Source organism: Bombus flavifrons, chromosome 1, assembly GCF_040668555.2.
Source record: "Bombus flavifrons isolate JBK064 chromosome 1, iyBomFlav1_principal, whole genome shotgun sequence".
NCBI classification, from domain to species: domain Eukaryota; kingdom Metazoa; phylum Arthropoda; class Insecta; order Hymenoptera; family Apidae; genus Bombus; species Bombus flavifrons.
Genome location: NC_138442.1, coordinates 9817734 through 9838189, shown reverse-complemented (window position 1 = coordinate 9838189; position 20456 = coordinate 9817734). Strand labels below are relative to the sequence as shown.

Genomic DNA, 20456 nt, shown 5'->3' with positions numbered 1-20456 from the left:
GATGCAATGAAACAAAAAATATAACGTTTACTTCTCTCATTATCAATACTCTTGAGTATATTTTCTAATTGCATAACGTATCAATAATGTTTTAACCTTAAAAAATACTCATAATTTTAATAAAGCTAGAATATTGAAAATTTCGGAGCTATACTATATTTCCTAATTCATATACTGTTTTTATGTAATTGGGGAATATTATAACGAATTTCGTAAAAGACACTTTTTATCAGTGATCAAATCAGTTCGACCGATGCATACGCAACTAAACTACAGTAACTTGCATATGCATGTAATATAGGTACGTAAATTCTTCTTTGTAATGTTATGATTTTTTAAAGAAAAGTAAGATTATTACCCCAGTTTTGTACGTGATAACGATAAAAGATTCGTCAGTTTGGTATACCATTTGTTGAATTGAACGAGAGAAATGGGTAATCTAAATGAATTAAAATCGATATGGAGGAACGCCGATGCCATTACCTTCGATGTTGATTCGACTGTGATACAAGAGGAAGGAATTGATGAACTTGCAAAGTTTTGTGAAAAAGAAAACGATGTTATTGCGTTGTAAGTTTTCTCTTCCTTTAATTTCTTTTGTTTAAAAATATGACACATTTTTTATTATCATCATTATTATTTACACAACTTGCGGATGACCGCTCTAACGGAAAGATGATCTATATATGTATTTAATTGCTTATATGCATATGTATAACATCCGAAAATGATTTTAGAACAAATCGGGCTATGCAAGGAGATCTGACATATCGACAATCTTTGGTTGAGAGGTTGAATATTATAAAACCAAGCTTTATGCAAATAAAGCAATTTCTGACCTCACGTCCATTAAAACTTTCACCTGGAATTAAGTAAGAAATAATTTTTAAGTCGACGAGAAACAATGAAACTAGATACGTAGATGATTTTACAGTTGCTTATAAAAATTTCAGAACACTGATAACAGCTCTACAAGTTCGTGAAAAGCAAGTATTTTTGATATCCGGTGGATTTCGTTCTTTAATTGCACCAATTGCCACATGTCTTAATATTCCATTAGAAAATGTTTTTGCAAACAGACTTAAGTTCTATTATACAGGTTATTATTTGTTCATATTGATATAACATTAATTTAATATAATATATCCAAATATTTTATGAAATCACTTGTAGGAGAATATGCAGGATTTGATGAAGATCAACCTACTGCAATAAATGGTGGGAAAGCAAAAATAATAGAGCAACTCAAAAATGAAAAAGGATTTACGACTGTTGTTCATATTGGCGATGGAGCAACAGATTTAGAAACTACTTCAGTAGTAGACCTATTTATAGGTATACCTTTACATTACTTTAATTCTTAATTTACTTTACTTAATATTTAATATCACTTTTATTATACAGGATATGGAGGAAATGTGATCAGAGAGAGCGTAAAACAGCAATCATTATGGTATATTACTGATTTTAATGAACTTGTCAATATTTTGTAAACGTAAACAATACGATATTTCTTATAAATATTGCGATATTTGAATAATTTTAACAATAATCAATAAGTAAAGGATCAAAGTTTTATGAGTTTTTTACTAATATTTCCCTTACTCAAAAGTTAACTTCCACCATGTTTATCTACAAAATTTGAGACTATTATATATATAAGTTTACTCGGATGGTAGAAATTAAATTTATTCCAAACTCATCAATAACATTTATTTTGTTCGAGTCGAAAAGAAAACTTTATAACGAGTAGTTTTTACACGTATTATACAATAACAACAACGTTCAGCTCTATGCTTACATTGTTATATATACCGTTACAAGACAATTCTTTGCACAAAGTACAGTGTTAAAAATTTTATAGAATGACAATAATTACAGTACACATTTAGTATCTGTACATATTTATGAGGATTTATATAGAAAAATATACACCTCTCTGTAAGTTATGAAACAACAAAATTTAAATCAAATACCGCAAAACATCGGACTTGCCATTGATTATATTTAATAAATCTGAAAATTAAATTCTTTTTTAAAAAAGTCAGAAAGTATTAAACGTGAAAATTATACTTTGATATTGACTTGCTTAACTTTACTGACTATGTTTCATTCTTTGGTAATCAATGGTAATTTCTCGTCTTTTCTTGCTTCTTTTGTTGTATCCATTCTTGTACTCTACGTTGAAGTTCAACATTTGATTTTACCATATCCATAGTAAGAGGAGATCTATTGAACGGGTCGGTCTGATCGCTTAATAAGTGCCTAAACAGCATTAACGATAAAAATAATCAAATAAATATTTTGTTATAACAAACGGCCTGAATAATAGCAATGGCAAAGAAATACTAACCTTGCAATGGTTTGCCGATCTATAGTTATCCTTGATGATGGAAGAACAACAGGATCTGTCATTAAAGTAGACATAATTGGATCTAGAAACTCATCAGGAGCATCGATTAAAATTTCGTCTTCCTCCTTTTTATGACTTGCGGCTGTCTCGACATTTTTTGCAAATTGATCTAAATCGCCTAATATACCCACACCACCGATACGAACTGAAATTTTATTGTCTTTAATCGGTATTTTCAATCATTTATAAAAATTAGAACAATATAGAATATACGAATCATGGTATATTTTATGCATCTGATAGTAATTAAATTTTGCACAGATATAAGTACCAAGAACATTATCAGCCAGTTTGAACAGCTCCGGACTATATGAACGACCATCTTGTGAAACAGCAAGTGTAAAAGATTCACTCTGACTAAGATTTATATAAATTTCGCATATATTTAATACTAAATTTGCTGGATGGAATGCATACTCTTTCTGTCCATTAACCTAAAATTAAGATGGTTAATTCCAGCATTCTACAGTTTAAATAGGAATATCTAATAATTCAATTATATTTGTTACCTTTAAATTTTTTTTATTTGGCCCAACCAGCTGAAGCAACAAATAATTAAGCATCGAGGCAATACGATCCACCATTGTTGGATGACAAAAGATGGATTTTATTTCTGTAGTTAACATTTTTAATGTGTATATAGTTTTTCTACCTAATATATTGTCAAATCGTGCAATCATTCCAAGATGTATGAGATAATGAGCTTGTTGATCACGTTCATGTTGTGGTAGTTTGTTCCATTCTCCACTTTCCCTTTTGATTGAAATTATTTTTCATTAATCTTATTTAGTAAATATAAGATTTATACAAGTTAGCAAAGTAAGATTACATATTGCTGATTAAATTAATAAGTAATAACCAAATTGAATACCTCGCTTGAATCAATTGTTTCAATTGAGCCATACTTGAAAGTGCTTCATCTAATAAGAAAACTGCATCATTCATTAAAAGATTTATAAAACGCAAAAATAATGGAGGCTGAGCTGCTTCCATATTGGCTTCTGCTTCTTCTGCTAAAGAACTGTACATAAAATCATTATCATACAACACCATATAATATGAATTATAGGGTTACTATAAAATATAAATAATAATAAATTTAATAAACGACTATAAAAATATATTATCTTTGTCTTTTGCTTACATGAAATTATTACGATGTTCTGGTAATTTCCACAAGTACTCCATAACAACATACATTGGTCGTCGATAATTAAACTTTTGTTCAAATTGTACACTTTGTCCAGTCATTTCAATACTCACGAATACTTTAAGTAAATTCGGAACAATCTAAATGCATAATAAATAATACATAATAAAATAAAGTTTTATGAGAGAAAAAAATATTCCATTTTATAAATTTCAAGCAGGTTACATACATATTGTCTATATGGATGTGTAATAAATAATTGTTCTCTATGGAATGTCCCTAAGCTTGGTGTTACAGGGCTCATAGTTTCATCGTTTGTAGGTAAAAGTGCCTCTAAGCCTTCTGCTAGACGTGCACGTAGATGAGGATTATATAAACGTTGTTGAGACTCCATTAATACTATGATCTGATATCACATACTCGATTATTTTATTAAATCGTATGTATTTTTGCTGTTTTTAACATATTGCTGTTAGCTCACCTCTGTTAATATAGGCGTTAGGAAGGATGGCCCTTGTTCTTCAAAAATATTTGGATTTATGCGTCGTAATAAATACAAAAATCTAATAGTATTTTCTACCACAAATTCCGGAATGCATCTATGTAAAAATAATGGTATTGTTAAATATTAGTTGTAATTATTAATATATATAATTGAAACAAAGCACAATATTTAGAAGATACCTCAAAGTATCTGGAACAGTTCCTGGTAAAGGGAACTTCACCTCTTTACATTCCTTTGGAATGTAATTTTCTTCATTTTCTCCAATCTTTATATCATTTAAATATACTTGTACTAACCAAAATGCTGTTGTTGCATGAAATTTTGCTAAGAGTTTTAGCATCTCTGGTACTAAAAGGCTTGCTCTTAAAGATAAATACCTAAAATTTGAGATATACATTGTATATAATAAATTATGCAATATAAACTTTTATGGTAAAAAAAGAGAGAAAAATCTTGTTTTTATTCTTAAGGATCACAAATATATACTTGGTCATTTCTCCTTCCATGCGTTGAGTTATTATATCAAATATTTCCGATCTACCACCATTCTGTGCATCCTGATATACTCTCTGTATTCTTACCAAATCCTGGTTTGTTCTAAAATTCAACATATAATTCTCTTAATTACCAATATTCTTTTATTATAAATCTTGATTAAACTGGGAAGAAAAATTTAAAAGTCAAACCTTAAAAGTTTGTCTAACACTACTCTGTATCCAAGATCTAATGCTCTATGAGTTAAAAAAAAGCATTCAGTAGTAAAACCAAATGTTTTTGCAACTGGTCTGGCACCACCTTCTGACATTGGTATCAAACAAGTTTCTGAAGACATTCCTTTTAAATGTATATTTGAATTTATACATTCATCCTGATCATTAATCTAGATAGTTATTATAGAACAGTACATTGTTAAAAATTTGACAATTAATCTTAGTTGTATCATTTTTTGTAAATTGACTTACATCTGCAGCACAATATGTTGGATCAATTTTAGGCACTTTAGAATCATTTTGTTTAATGCAAAATGGTTGACAAAGACGCAATAGCACATTTCCTAAATTTAACATAAAACCATCAGAAACACATAACATTGAGTTAAAAGTCACATCATTCTGGGTATTCCAAATTTTTCCCCTATTTGCATTTGAATGAAGACAATTGCCTATCCATTGTAAAGTTAAATGACGAACTTCTGTCGAACATTTTAACAGTAAATGAAAAACCTTGTGCAATGATTCGTTCAATGCATCTAAAGCTGTCCAAATATTTCCTTCAACTGAAGTCTACATGATAGAAAATATATATAAATATTACTCCATGCATAATTTAATTCCTTTTGTTCTTTTTTTTTTTTACAGTTTACTTGCCTGTTGCAATGGCTTCTCAAAAAAATAAAATGGATCTTCTATTGTTTTTGGTAAACAGCTCAAGCTAAAAAGTGCACCTAATAATGTATCTGCATATGCTCGGCCTTGATTGCTTTTAGGAGTACTATGATCAATTACTAATTTAGCTAAGGGTTCTATCGAGGAAAAAAGATTTAATATAGTAAACCAATATTGACGAAAAAGGACAAGATTACTTTGTGCTGCTTCTTTGTAAATTATATCAAGAATAGGATTAAAAGACACAGTTATTGCATCTATAGCATTTTTTCCATTTTCATTTTGTAACTCAGACACAATACCAGTGACAAATAATATAAATTCTGATTTGGGTCCAGTTTCATCCATACATAATGCAATAAACTGGTTATAAATCTGTAAAAAACAAGAAAAATAAATGAAAGTCCTTTAAACTTATTATATTTAGCTTTGCAAAATACAAATCTCATTAATTATGTAAATGTACATTGATATACCTCTTGTTCTTCAAACAATTCTGGCTCTTGTAGCGCGACACTTGCATTTTGTAATATAACCCGACTTATTTTACAAAGGACATCAGATAATTCTGATTTGTTTTGATACAGTTGCAATCGACAATAACTTTCAAACAAATAAGGTATTACTTGTTTTTCTGTTGTATGAGGATCGCTAAGAATTTGTTGAGAATTGTCTATAGGTACTAATTTAGACTCAAGATCAGATAACATTAATCGTTCAAAAACTGCTTGTTCGATCGAATCAACATTAACGAGAACTAATCTTCGTTTTTGGTGTTCATTTGCTCCTATTTCGTGTAATGTTATTCCAAGTACATCGCCAAGAAGGCGGTTAACCTCATTATCGATTCTAGAATCTTTGGAACCTTGCAAATTTTTTATTCCCGTAATATTGTCAACATTTTTATCTTCAAGTTGCGCAACATAACTAACTCTATTACTTTCGTTGATAATTGCCTGACTTTGAGAGGAGAATGACACGGCATCGTTGATAGTTGAAAACAACCCAGCAAATGGATTGTTATTCACATTGTCGCACATGATTCTCTCGTTAAAACTCAATCACAATTATTTCAAGCATAATTATTCTAAAAATAAATTGCTATGATTTAATTTTCAACCTAAAATGTATTACAAAATAAGCCAAAATATTCTCCTGATTACTGCACACTACTCTGTATTCGTTCCGTCATAGAGCATATATGTGTGCGCACGCGCCTGGTGTGCGTATGCGTATGCGCGCGCACCAATGGTTGAATAAATCGAATTTGCTATAAAATATTGTTACATATATGTATATGCTTTTATTAGTCATTTGCCACAAAAATTGTTTTCTTTGTTTATTGATATAAAGTTCAATTTTATGTTGAAAACCAAAAACAAATTGTGTATGTGACCAAATTTATTTATTGTATAAATGATTCCTGCAAACATAAAAATAAATTTTGTATGAAACGAATTTATTAAAAAATTCAGGCACAAAGTGGGTTTGTTTACATATTTTAACACAATGTACACATATTAAATTAAATAATAGAAGGCACCATTATATAAATTTATCGCCAAGGTTTTCGTACAGTCCCAGCGCTGGTACTTCTTTTAATACTCTCATCTGCAAGTTATATAATTATTGATAATATACTGATATTGATGACTTATGTATCATGTAGTAAATGAGTTAAATAATAATATATACATATGTATATGTATAAATACAATTTGCAAATTAATTGCAGTAATAAATATTATGACCTGACATTATAATAAAAGAAAATAACTTACATAAAATGTTTGAAGAGATAAGTCTTTCCTTAATATCTGAAGTCCAAGTTTGACATCTAGATCTAGACAAACATGAACGAACAAACGAAGTTGGTTGATATTCTTCCATCCTACCAGGAAAAAAATAAACAACAAATAAATGGGAATTTATATATATATAATTATAGCTGTTGGTTTAAACAGCAGTATGTTATGCTAATATAAAAATGAAAACAGTGTACTGGATACATGATTATTTTAGAAATTTTATTTGCTATAGAAAAAATTAAATATTGAGAATCTAAATATTGAGAATAAAAAGCATACTTCTGCAATACTAAATATACATTTCATATTACGTACTAATTATGTTCATTGATAAATTTATGGTACTAAATTCATTTAATACAAGCATCTAATAGCAAATAATGACATAATTTATTTTGCTTCAATAACATAACATTCTACATTTGAAGAATTCATAGAAATTTCTGTAAGAAAACAAAATAAATTTTACTATGCAGAGTCATACTCCTTCAGTTTTTTCCTGGCTAAAGTCCGTTGAGTTGCAAACGAGTATGATCTTGCAGATGATGGACGTTCTATACGGGATTTTTTAATTTCACGATCTTGCGCTATTACTTGCGTTCTTTTCTGGGGATTTTGGGCAAATAACTCCACTATATTCATAGAAGCTGCATCACACTTTTAGAAATCATAAAATTCTGATGAATATCCTCCCTTAAGAATTTTCATATTTTAAATAACAATTGTTTTACTTATCAACAGTAATAAAATAATGGATTTTAAAACACTTTAAGTAGATTATTATTAAAATAATATAAGTAGAAATTATTTGTTTTATTTTATCTTACTGTCAGCTAATTACTATCAAATTGATACAAGTGAAAAGGAAATTTTTCTTCTTAAATTTATAGACAATATGACAAAAAGGAAACAAGACTTTAATAAACTTCTTAATATTATAAAAAACAAAGTGCGTTGAGTAACATTTTTTTATTACAATATTTAACAATATTACCTGTAATTGAAGCCGATGTAAAAAATTAAATTCTGAACGATTGAGAGGTGCATCAACATGAAGTTTAAGCATGCAATGTAAAGCTTCTTTGTATGTGTTTTTTAAAGCAATCACACGTTCGGTTCGCATCATTCTACGTACTAAATACCCTCTTGCATATGCGTTTATTACATTTACTGCTTTAATCTGTAGCACAAAAATAATTGTGTAATTTGAAATACTATTTAAATGGAAATCTAAATACAGAATATAAATACTTACATGTTTAGTTTCATATATTGTCCTCTCAAGGACTGGTACATGAGTAGTTTTGCTATCTAAAGGAAATAATTCTCGACTAACGTTTGAACGTTTACTTGTTTCACCCTCCTCTAATAATCTTTTTTTGTAATTTACATCATTTGATTGCATCTCTGTATTTCTTCCATTTGTTTTTGTCAGAGAATTATTAATGTTGACTGAGGATTCTGTTTCTGATGATTGAGCTGTATATGAATATCTAGTAGAACAAGGAGCATTATCATAATTCATTTCAGAATAAATATAATTCAATGGACAGGAAGTTATGTTCGTCCTATTATCTTGTGAATGTTCTACTTCATTCTTCTGTTCTAGATTATTTCTTAATGTTCTAACATTTTGCATATTGTTTTCATCATTAAAAGCAGGAGACAAGATATTTTCAGAGAGCAAAGAAACTGAAATTTTTGGAAAGGATTTTTTAATCTCAGTCAATAAAAGTAACTGTTGTTTTTCAAATTCCTTTTGTAGTAATGTTTGTTCCCTGTGTTGACGAAACATTAATTCAGCCATCTGATTCTTATGCATCTCTTGTACCTTTTTGTAAACTGTTAGAAGTTTATCAGATGCAATAGTAGACTTCAATTTAGGGATTGGGTTATCTATATCTGTATCTTTCGAAAATTTTGCCATCAAATTATTAGTTGCATAAATGCTATTGTGCTCGTTTAGATCTTCCAAGGAACCACCAAGTTTACATACTGGATTAAAAGTGCAAGAGCTATTATGCTTATTCCATGTTTGTAATCTATCTATGTTTTCATTGTTATTATCTACAATATACTTTTCATTGTGATTAATTTGTATATCGCTTCTATTAATACACTCTTTAGCTAACATTGTTTGAATGCAATCCGCAGACTTTGTCGATGGACATATTACAAAAGAAGATTCCGGTTTCGTTTGTAAAGAAACGGACTTACACATTTTACGATTAGCTTTATGATTAGAGTTTCTTATAGGAACAGATTCTTTATTTTCAGGTTCATACTCCCACTCAATTTTAGCTTGTGTAACATTCCATTCTTTTTGTTGGTTCGTATTCCCGTAAGATGTTGGAACATATTCTGAACATGGAGCACAAGTTGAAGTAGCAAGTTCCATTTGCATGTGTGCCAATAATATTGGACTTGGAGTATCTAACACATAGGAACCTTGACGTACTAATTTAGGAGTATCTCCTAAATTATCAAAATTACTTTCTTGACAATCTCTATCTCTGTTACATGTAGCTTTATTCAGTGTTAATGGAATAATATTTAATGTTTTAGGCACTTGTGGTTTCCAAATATCTGATATTGTTTCTGTACTAGTAGATTCTATTGAAGCTGTTTCATTTAAGCAGCGATCTCTATCAACGCTAGCAGTTATTGATTTTGATTTTGAAACAGTACCAGGTCCCAAATTTACCTGATTTTCACACTTACATTCCCTGTTTAAATTTTTACTAGATTGTAATGTTTTTTCTAAATTGTCATTAGAGCTTTCAAAAATTTCTATTGGAACATTGTTTATATCCACAGTATTAGTTTCATTATAATTACTATTTTTGCATTCAAAAGAAATTAAATTCTCTCTTGAGCCATGAACTCTTTTTTTACATTTCATACCCCTTGATTCTTTTGTAACTTTTCCTATATAAATATCACTATTATTACATTCTTTAGCAATGTGCGAAACATTCAACTTTTTTTCTATATTTATTGCACTTTTCTTATAATTGGATATTTCCTGTTTAATATCTTCAGTTATCTAAAAAAGATATATTTTATCACAAAATTGATCTTAAATGGTAATTATATATAATATAATGCCTATATAATATAGTGCATACCATTGGTGGTAAAATAGGAATTCCATTAATCTTGATACATGAAACATATGAATGACCTTCCATAGTTTTAACTTTTTAAATAGATCTGCTAAAAGTGATAGGAAACTTATACATAAAGAAAACAACTATTGTTTAAAAAAACTTATTAAAGAAAGAGTAGGATAATAATAATAATAATAATAAGTAAAATAAATTTTCATATTAATAAAGGCAATATTGTTAATAAACATTCTGTTTGTTACATAAAGATGTAAACAAGATAATTAAGTGATAGTTATATAATAATCAGAATAAAAATAGAGTAAAGCATTAAAGATAAATCAGAGTTTGGGATTGCATGCTCAAATATGTGCACGCATGTATATTAATTTGATTATTTGTTTATTTACATATATTAATTTTATTACATGCATATATAATTGAAATGAAGTTAATGAAGCAAACACAATATCATCCAACAATTTCCTTTCGAAATGTGTCTCAATCTCTTTAAAGATTAATTTATTTAGCAAATTTGTTTGTCAGAACTCATTACATTTCATATTATACTTACTGTTACTTTGTATTTTTTGATAAACATTTTATCCAATACTAACACTAACGTTAGAAGAAAACTATTGAGTACATTTAATTTTATTTAAATGAATAAAAAACGGATATGCATTTTCAGTTTATTCATTTACATATTCATATGTATCGATGTATCGATGATACTATATCGGGACAAACTTCCAAAAGCTAATATTTCATTAATTATTTATGCATTTTTTCATTATGAAAACATCAAGCTCTGATCACAGACGAGAAAAAGAATAAATGTGACATCGACATGCAATGATCCAATGCTTTTTCGTATCCACGTTTTGGGGTTACCTAAACCTAACCCAACTCTTTCCCTTATTGTGCAACGGGCACATCCATTTACTTAAATTGCGTAGGTAACGTGCAACGAAGGAAGTGAACGGAATGCATCAAAACTGAGTGAGATACATCGAAACATAGCGAGCAATGAACTGTAAAACATTGTCATAGGAACAGATACAGAGCTTCAAATATGCGTTATCTTAATAAATCTACACATATTATCTCTTACTGATATGTAAATTCTACTACTATGTCAACACTGAGAGTGGTAAAAGTGGAAGCAGGCAAGTTACCTCTTGTTCCCTGTAACACCTAGAGTGGACTTCTTAAATAATAAACAGCAAATGATTTTTTAATATGTTACGCATAGAAAATTAATCACGTACTAGGTTAAATGATAATTATTTAGAAGTTTATTCTCACTATCGATTTCGATGGTTTTTGAACGTATTATTGGAGGCATGATTTTGAACAATTTTTTTCTATTATACATGTAACCGGCGCTTGGCCTTAGTTTCCGAGATATTTACAAAAAATTGTTGGTACCACTACAGTGAATTCTGTCTGTAAATGTACGTTCGTGGCAACGTATTCGTTAGTATTGGTTGCCGGCTGGATAAAATGACCTAACCTAATCCAAACCTAACCTAACCCAAACCTAACTCATCTTTTGTTTATATTATACAGGGTGAATCACCAAAAACGAATCATCTAAATAACTCTTTGAATTTTTGAGATACAAAGAAACATTTGAAACAAAAGTTGTTTGGTTACGAAGGGACTAATACGTAATAGAAAACATTTTTCTCAGGTGGACGTGTTTAAGAATTTAGAAATTTCACGACTCAATTTTAGCATAATTTCTTCTATGCGATTTTCGGTATATGAATATCGAGTCCACGATCATGTAAACAGGTTTCGACACTCATACATGCCACATGGAAGAAAGCATTCTAAAATTGAATCGTTAAAAATCAATATGAAAAGTAAGAAGAGTCTTATTTTGCACATGTGCGACATGCTATGCATGTCTCAGACAGAGACTAAGACAATTTACCCATCTTTGTCTATTTCACAAAAGCGAAAATTTTGTTGTCTTCCATGTTGATTTTTCACGACTCAATTTTCGGTTTTCCCTAGAAAGTCAAGACCTGTTTATATGATCGTGGGTACAACCATGTTCAAGTAATCACGATCTAGTTGTCATTTGAAAGCCACTACCCAGAGGTTAGAAAACCAATATTCCCTACTAAATAAAATAAAACCCTATTTAGTTATATTCCAAAGTATCCAAAGTTAACGAAGTAATGATATATAGTTCACTACCGTTGTACATAGAAATTATTAAAATGAATAATGTCGATGTCTATCTAGACTCGTCTTGTTATCGAAATATCAATTATCTGTGCCTGGAAACGATGATTCTTAGTACGTGTATAAAAAATGTGAAGCAATAATAATAGAAAATGTCTTGTTACATATGTATGTAAACATTACGCAATAAGCGGTTTCCAGGGGAAACGAATCTGACGGGACACCGCGAAAATTGTAAATCGAATCGTGATCGTAACTTCTCTTCTTAGAACGGTGATTCCAGTTTTGTTCCAAGTGTAATTAATTGAGTCCCGTGTGCGAACCCAGTGACCGTGTCTTATCACGGCTGGAGATTTTACCCGTGAAATGTCAAAATGGCGTCTTCACAGGACGCTTGGTATCTGTCGTTGTTAGGACTAGCAGAAAACTTTCGAACCTCGAGTCCACCGAATATCAAGTCATGCATACAGTGTTTACAAGCGGTCTTCAATTTTAAACCACCTCCAAGAGTCGAAGCACGCACCCATCTTCAACTTGGTAACATCCTTCTTACGCATACCAAAAACATCGATTTGGCGCGGTCTCATTTAGAACAAGCGGTAAGTTGAACTATTATTTGTACTTTAATTAATTACGTACAACTTTTTCTTCTAATATTGTATTTTATTTTTATCGTGCACTACGTGGAAATTTCGATACATCTGTTTATCCTGATTCTAACCTTTCTTTTTATTTTGGTACAGTCGGTAATACATGTATAAGATTATGAGTGATTAAAAATCAATTGATATATTAATCTGTATGTACTTAAGCGATGGTTTAATTTTTGGATAATTGATAATTTAATATTTGGATAATTGATATTTGTTAATTGATATGTAATATTGACATTATGTTTTAGTGGCGATTGAGCCAGAATATAAACACTTTTGATGACGTTAAGTTTGAAGCAGCAAGTGTGGTTGCAGAACTGTATGAGCAACAGCACCAATCAAATCTAAGTAAACCTATATTACGGAAGGCTATAGAACTTTCTCAACACAATGTGTATTGGCATTGCAGACTTATTTTCCAACTTGCAGTAAGTTAGAGACTGTTTTAATTAATGTCAATAATGAAGCAGTTGTTTAATGATATTTTTGTGTAATTTAGCAAATACATGCATCAGAAAAAGATTTTGTCGCAGCTAGTAGTCTACTTGCAGTGGGTGTTGATTATTCTCATATCAGCAATGCAAGTTATACGAGAGTTCTATTCTTATTGAGCCGATGTATGCTTTTATTAATAGACAAAAAGTTTACTGAGGTTCATCCGCTTTTAAATTCAGCTGGACACCATGTTGAAAATTGGCAGGGTAGTCCACATCAAAAAGAGTATTTAAAAGTATATTTTTTAGTACTTCAAGTTTGTCATTATTTAATGGCAGGACAAGTAAGCAATGAATAATATTTTGTATTTAATAAATTTATGGTAACTATTTATTTATATTTAAACTTTTCTTGACAGGTTAAAAGTGTGAAACCTTGTTTAAAGCAATTGCAACAAAGTATACAAACTATAATGTCTCCTAGCTGGCCACCAGATGAAATAGTTACGGGTTCTAATATCGGAGATATGTTTATATGGATGCCAAAGGACCATTTATATGTTTTGGTGTATTTAGTAACAGTTATGCATTCAATGCAAGCCGGTTATATGGATAAAGCTCAGAAATATACAGATAAAGCATTGACTCAAATTGAAAAGCTCAAAAGTAAATGCAACGACTTATCATTTTAATAATGTTATCTTCCTAGTTAAATTAACATTCATATTGTATTTTGCAGTTGTTGACAACAAACCTATACTTTCTGTTTTTCAATTAATGTTGTTGGAGCATATAGTAATGTGCAGACTAGTAATGGGAAATAAAAGTGTAGCTCTTGCAGAAATTTCTCAAGCTTGTCAGCTTTGTAGAAGGCAGCCAAGGTTACTTCAAGGTCATAAGCCACAATTGCATGCTTTATTGGGACTATATGCAATGTCTATGAATTGTATGGAAGCTGCGGAAGCACAATTTACTGCTGCTTTAAGAGTAGGATAATAAACAAATTAAATATTATTAAATATGACTTTTTAGTAGTATTGTGAAAAATAATCTCTTTTACAGACATCACAAGAAAGGGAACTGTGGACTTTCGCGAATTTGAACTTGGCAATAGTATATCTTAGGACAAAGAGGGATGCTGATTTAGGTGCTTTATTAGAACGAATAAATCCCGAGTCTTTACCATCTCATTCACACTCTTTAAGGGCAGCAGCATATTATGTTCAAGGTCTCCAAGCGTTTTTTGGAGCGAGATACAACGAAGCAAAGTACGAATCGATTATTATACTTAATATCTTTCCTTATAATAAGGCCTTCCTTATGATAAGCCATCAAATGTACCTAAACATATAAATATATTTATAGGAGATACCTCCGGGAAACTCTAAAAATGGCTAATTCTGAAGATTTAAACAGACTCACTTCGTGTAGTCTTGTACTTCTTGGACACATATTTCTTTCTTTAGGAAATAGTAGAGAGTCCATGAACATGGTTACTCCTGCGATGCAGTTAGCTTCTAAAATACCTGATGTTCATGTACAATTATGGGCTACCGCCATACTTAAAGGTATATAGAAATTTGGATGTATTTAAACAATAGAGGGTTTATCTTTAAATGACTCATCTTTGTCGATAGATTTGTATAGAATTTGTGGAGATCCGAATCGCGAAAGCGAAGCATATCAAATGCACTGCACGTTTTCGCAAACACTCTTGAAAGATCACTTTCAAAGTACGCAAATGGGCGAACATAATCTTATACAGTGGACTGATGGGCCTGTGCCTGCTTTGCCGAGTAATCCACCACCTTCAACGTCACAAGCAATTCTTTAATAATATCTAAAAACTCGATAGTTTGTATGTTCGAAGTGTGTAAACTATTTGATGGAGCACAGAAAGGTGTTAGGTTTGTACAATTTGGTTATCGAATTATATAGTGAACAATAGAATCATGAGGTAATGATAGAATGAGAGGTAAAAGCATGAGGCTCTCTTAAACGAGAGAGTGAAGTAGGTTGAATCACAAACAGACTAATTAATTGCGATTAAATCGAAGAGAGCAAAAATTTAATTGTTCAATGTGGGTATTAAATGATATCCACAAAAACTCATTGTTTATTATCTAAATATTTTTGGGTAACTAAAAATCACACAGAATTTCATTTGCAGAGTTTCATAAAGATTATATATATACTATAAGTTTGTACAAACAATTTATTGTAGTCGTTTTCTATGTCACAGAGATACACAAAAAAAGTGAAAATATGTAGAAAATATTGATATATTTTATTATTTTGTAAATTGTAAATTATCTCGAGACTTTTTTCCTCATAAGTGTAAATCTGCAAAGAAGAAGAGAGAAAAGTGGCAGTACTATCGCTCCAAGTATCAAAATAATTAAATGCATTTTTCAATGTAATTATTATACCATTGCACAAATACTATTTTAAAATTAACAAAAAGTTTAATTTATGCTATAAAAGTGATAGATTTTGATACGAATGTTAAGAAATATTTGTTGTTGGTGCTAAAATTAAAGGGCACATTAAAATGCATTAATAATTTAAGTCTTGGAAAACCTTATTTGCCACACGGAGAACAATATTTCCGGCCAAATCAATTTTTCTTTATATAATAGTTGCTCTCTGTAAGTAATTTATCTAAATTTGACATCCTAAGAATAACCTAACGTTATTATTTTGTAACTTACATCGATTTTATTCACACATTTTTTTAAATTTATAATTCATACAACTTTTTAGGTTTACATAGCACGTTGGCAAGTATGTTTTGAATTAAATTTTAAATCGAGACTGATAAAATTATTATAATAAAAGAACTAGATAAATATGGATCAGAGATACGATACGTGGGTGCATATTTCAGAGACTATGAATTTGTACATCTATGAAGATAAATTTAAATAAAATTGAAACATTTCACGAAAATAAAGAATTGGATTGGTAAAAATGAAGAAAATAAGAATAAAATATTGATAATATTTCCAACGTACTATGCTCTTCAATGACCAAAGTAGACTTTTAAAATTCGGGCTGTGGACACAACAGAAATAATTGTATGTTCATAAACGTGTACCCTTACATATGGGGAAATATGTTGATAGGTACAATAGGTTGCAAAATGTTCTTTGAGAAACAAAAGAAGTATCGTACCTATCGTATGCGTGGTGCGTATCAGTTGATGTGTTTTTATTCAACAATGTATGTATATAATGTATAATTAAAATAAACACAATCGTAAGTAGTATTAGATAGAGCAATATATGAGAAAGGAAAAAAAAATAAAGGGGCCTTACTATGTGGTAAGCTAAGTGGCAAAGATGTTCCGCCTAACTTTGCATTGTTTTTAAATTAAGATATTGTACATATTTTAAATAGCAAAGATAATAAAGAGTAAAACAGAGAAAAAAATATAACAAGACTACATACCTGTAAAAAAGTACTTTATCGTTTTCGTGTATTTATGTAATCAATATGGAAATTATATTATTTGAATTAATACTGTCATCTTTGAGTTCTTTATTTATAGTATTTATATGTATTTTTGGTGGCTGTACATGATGATAAAAAATCCATAAAAATAAACAAATCTTAGAAAAAGACATGGTTGTGTAATAAATTAGTCATTTTAAATCAGTGATTTATTAATTTTTAATTATTATTTAAAATAATTTATAGTTTTATTTCTTACTTTTATTATATTTTATAATACCAACATGTATATATAATCCACTACAATTATTATGTACATTTACATTATTTTCTGTACCATACCTGTATATCTTTCATACGTTTCACCTTCTTCTGCAATTGAAGGATGCCATACATTAAAGCTTCTGCTGTTGGGGGACATCCTGAAATGTGTTTAAATATATATATATATATACATATATATATAACAATTTTCTACTAAGATAAAAGATTAAGCCTAAGATATAACATTAAGCTTTTTATGAATGTTACATCAAATATTACCTGGCACGTATATGTCCACAGGCAAAATCCTGTCACATCCTCTGACAACAGAATAACTATAATGATAATAACCACCACCATTGGCACAGCTTCCCATTGAAATGACCCATCGGGGTTCAGGCATTTGATCATACACTCTTCTCAATGCAGGTGCCATTTTATTTGTGAGAGTACCAGCAACAATAATAACATCAGCTTGTCTTGGAGAGGCTCTAAATACAACTCCATATCTGTCCATATCGTATCTTGGAGCTGCAATATGCATCATTTCGACTGCGCAACAGGCTAGACCAAATGTAAGAGGCCATAGTGATCCTTTGCGACCCCAATTTATAAGATCATCTAATCGTGCTACTGCATATTCAGCGATATTGTTGGTATCTTGAAAGGGACTATAGGGCTTCTTTTTTACTTTTTGTGGCAAGGAAGGTCCACTTTCTTGCACGACTGCATCTGTGGCCATATGTTTGGCTTGATTGACTAAAGCTCCAGGACATCCTGATAAAGCAATGTTATTGCGTATCAGGGATACTAAGCCCTGATTAAAAGAGGCTGAAAAGAAAATATTTATTCACATTAATTTCTTCAATATGTGATTTAATTTATACTATATTTACATTTATGAATATTTATCTGTTACATAAATCACAATTTTTGTAAAAGATAAATTTTTTATTATTGTTGAAGATTTTTGTTGATACGTGAGGTTATGAAATGTGTGACAATAGATTTTGAAAATGCCACCTATACCTCAATGTAAGAAAATAAAGCTACTTTAGGTGAAATTGCTACATCTTATGCAATATAAACTATTAGAGAGAATGAGCCATAAAATTAAACGTAAATATATATGAAACATATTAGTATATTTAGAGTAGAATTTCTTCCAAATGATGAAATGTTACAATGTTACAATATGCGCAATATACTGAAAACAATCGAAGATATTTTAAAAATTTAGAATTGTCGTAAACTTACGCGATAACATAATACAGCGCAACATTTTGCACCCCACAATCTACAATACCCTCCCGTCACACAGTTGTCTGCTACATTGCGATTCTGCGCTGTAAATGCATCTCAAAGCGTTATATGTATGGTACCATGGTATGTCTTTACGATAGAAATAAGAAATGTATAAATATATAACCATAATATAAATTGAGCTGTTAAACCTAATATAGTTGATTAAGTGGCAATAGATATATTTGCCTAATTAACCTCAAAAGATATATTCAGTTTTCTTAATTTATAGGTTGTGTTCGTAAAACAATGTATTTTTTAATAAAGATATGACATGCAGAAACAAGCATCAGGCATTGAAAGATGTAGATTTATTACAGATAGGTAAAATATTGTAAGAACTGCCATTTTTAATATTTTTAACCGCTTGTAGTTCATAGCAATGTTAATCGATTTTTTATTTAATTTTAACCGATGACATTTTCAGCATGTACATATAACTGATATAAATCTATAAAACGTATTGTTTAAATTTGCATTACAAGCTCAGGTAAAAAGGTTGCAATTTTCTCAAAAAATTTTCGAGAGTGCATGTAGTAAACTAATTCGTCTCAATTTTCAAAAAAACTTAAGTCGTTTAATTCAATCTTAAAAAAGTTATTTAAAACACAGTGATCGCATCAGTCAACCTTCGAAGTTCTTCAATTAATACAGTTAGTAAATAAATACATGCATTAGTAGCTGTTCAAGCCTCTTAACAAGAGAACAGATTATTAAAGAGAATAGCTTCAAAACAACATTTTTCCAATTAAAAAGATCTTAAAATTATTAGAAGTTACTGAATATTTGAAATGTAAATAAATCAGTTGATTTGATTAGAGGAATAAAGAGATCGAAGGATCTATTTTCAGCAGATTGCAATCTTACCACCAGCGGACTGAAATCTGAGCTATACTTTCACTAATAATAACTTTTCGATAGAATCTCATTGTTGAATACAATATAATTTCGTTTTATTATACAGATAAATAACTACAGCAATTAGAGAGATATTTAACAAAATTTGCAATATTTTAAATCATTTCACTTTCTTTCTAACATTCATATTTCTATTCAGTAAGATCTACTTTCCTAACTGAATCGTGATTTTTGAGAACTAATTCTTTGATACTTTAAAATTTTTTAAAAGGAAAATTATTATCTGTTTTACTTATACCAGATTATAATTATAATTGTGATATATTTGTGTTAGGAAAAAGTATAAATGAACAAAACACCATTTTTTCGTAGAATGTTTTTATTGGCTCAGTTTCTGTTTTATACAAAACATCTAAGAAACACAGATGCTTCCCGCTGATATTTTTTTCCTTAAACTTCGCCTTACGAAAGCGGCTAATCTATCAACTTCGCGACGTTTTCCTAGTCTTGCAGTTCTCAAAGGGCACGCTAAAGTATAATGCGATACTGATTTTTTTGTTTGCTTCAACAGTGCTTGTATGTCGACGCATATACCTAATCACAACACTACCTATTTACTCAATGGTGGTCGTTAAAAAGTCGAAACGTAAGGTTGTTAAAAAGTGCCTTTCAAGTGAACGACTGCACTACTTCAGCAAACGGACGGGGACTTTAACTAGGCCATAGAACCAAATTTTTTCACTACTCGCGTTGCCTTGTAAACGTAAACAATTCTCTATATACAAAAACGATCCCTACTATTTGTCGCTTACCAACCGAGCTAATTTCATTCATAGTAATTCTTTACTTAAGGCTCCTGTTTTATCTCACCGATTTGTCTCGATCGAACGGTAAAACAAAATATTTCTTTACATTTTACAAGTGT

At 30.0% G+C, this 20456-nt stretch overlaps 5 protein-coding genes across 8 annotated transcripts; 2 read left to right on the top strand and 3 right to left on the bottom strand.

The window, feature by feature from the left end:
- The first annotated feature begins 267 nt into the window (after window positions 1–267).
- On the top strand, window positions 268–1576 carry aay (phosphoserine phosphatase). Its single transcript, XM_069125300.1, has 6 exons — window positions 268–301; window positions 364–570; window positions 738–872; window positions 954–1099; window positions 1174–1335; window positions 1405–1576. The coding sequence occupies exons 2-6, from the start codon at window positions 431–433 to the stop codon at window positions 1491–1493; spliced, it is 672 nt and encodes a 223-aa protein (XP_068981401.1). The 5' UTR covers window positions 268–301; window positions 364–430; the 3' UTR covers window positions 1494–1576.
- Window positions 1577–1691: 115 nt separating this feature from the next.
- On the bottom strand, window positions 1692–6666 carry Ube4A (Ubiquitination factor E4A). The gene is made up of 14 exons (XM_069125325.1): window positions 5930–6666; window positions 5436–5828; window positions 5031–5351; window positions 4755–4948; window positions 4555–4665; window positions 4248–4445; window positions 4045–4162; window positions 3793–3969; window positions 3558–3703; window positions 3285–3434; window positions 2923–3166; window positions 2685–2847; window positions 2354–2558; window positions 1692–2265 (listed from the first exon to the last, which is right to left on the bottom strand). The coding sequence occupies exons 1-14, from the start codon at window positions 6491–6493 to the stop codon at window positions 2124–2126; spliced, it is 3126 nt and encodes a 1041-aa protein (XP_068981426.1). The 5' UTR covers window positions 6494–6666; the 3' UTR covers window positions 1692–2123.
- A 225-nt stretch (window positions 6667–6891) lies between these two features.
- On the bottom strand, window positions 6892–12241 carry LOC138185823 (uncharacterized). Of its 3 annotated transcripts, none has more exons than XM_069125094.1 (7): window positions 11547–12239; window positions 10390–10477; window positions 8517–10307; window positions 8256–8441; window positions 7746–7918; window positions 7235–7344; window positions 6892–7064 (listed from the first exon to the last, which is right to left on the bottom strand). In XM_069125094.1, the coding sequence occupies exons 2-7, from the start codon at window positions 10450–10452 to the stop codon at window positions 7009–7011; spliced, it is 2379 nt and encodes a 792-aa protein (XP_068981195.1). In that variant the 5' UTR covers window positions 10453–10477; window positions 11547–12239; the 3' UTR covers window positions 6892–7008. The 3 variants fall into 3 exon arrangements, 1 of the variants encoding a protein (XP_068981195.1); XR_011174722.1 differs by having other exon boundaries at window positions 7034–7064; window positions 7731–7918; XR_011174723.1 differs by lacking the exon at window positions 7746–7918 and having other exon boundaries at window positions 11547–12241.
- A 224-nt stretch (window positions 12242–12465) lies between these two features.
- Window positions 12466–17182, top strand: Mau2 (Mau2 sister chromatid cohesion factor). 2 transcript variants are annotated; one of them, XR_011174724.1, is made up of 9 exons: window positions 12466–13166; window positions 13469–13648; window positions 13720–13998; window positions 14074–14320; window positions 14394–14641; window positions 14717–14922; window positions 15020–15222; window positions 15292–15561; window positions 16418–17182. XR_011174724.1 is itself a non-coding variant. In XM_069125117.1 (8 exons), the coding sequence occupies exons 1-8, from the start codon at window positions 12942–12944 to the stop codon at window positions 15486–15488; spliced, it is 1785 nt and encodes a 594-aa protein (XP_068981218.1). In that variant the 5' UTR covers window positions 12467–12941; the 3' UTR covers window positions 15489–17182. The 2 variants fall into 2 exon arrangements, 1 of the variants encoding a protein (XP_068981218.1); XM_069125117.1 differs by having other exon boundaries at window positions 12467–13166; window positions 15292–17182.
- LOC138185930 (NADH-quinone oxidoreductase subunit B 2) lies at window positions 17171–18755 on the bottom strand. Its single transcript, XM_069125288.1, has 3 exons — window positions 18629–18755; window positions 17651–18202; window positions 17171–17529 (listed from the first exon to the last, which is right to left on the bottom strand). Exons 1-3 carry the CDS (start codon window positions 18651–18653, stop codon window positions 17432–17434), a joined length of 675 nt encoding a protein of 224 aa, XP_068981389.1. The 5' UTR covers window positions 18654–18755; the 3' UTR covers window positions 17171–17431.
- Window positions 18756–20456: the final 1701 nt, after the last annotated feature.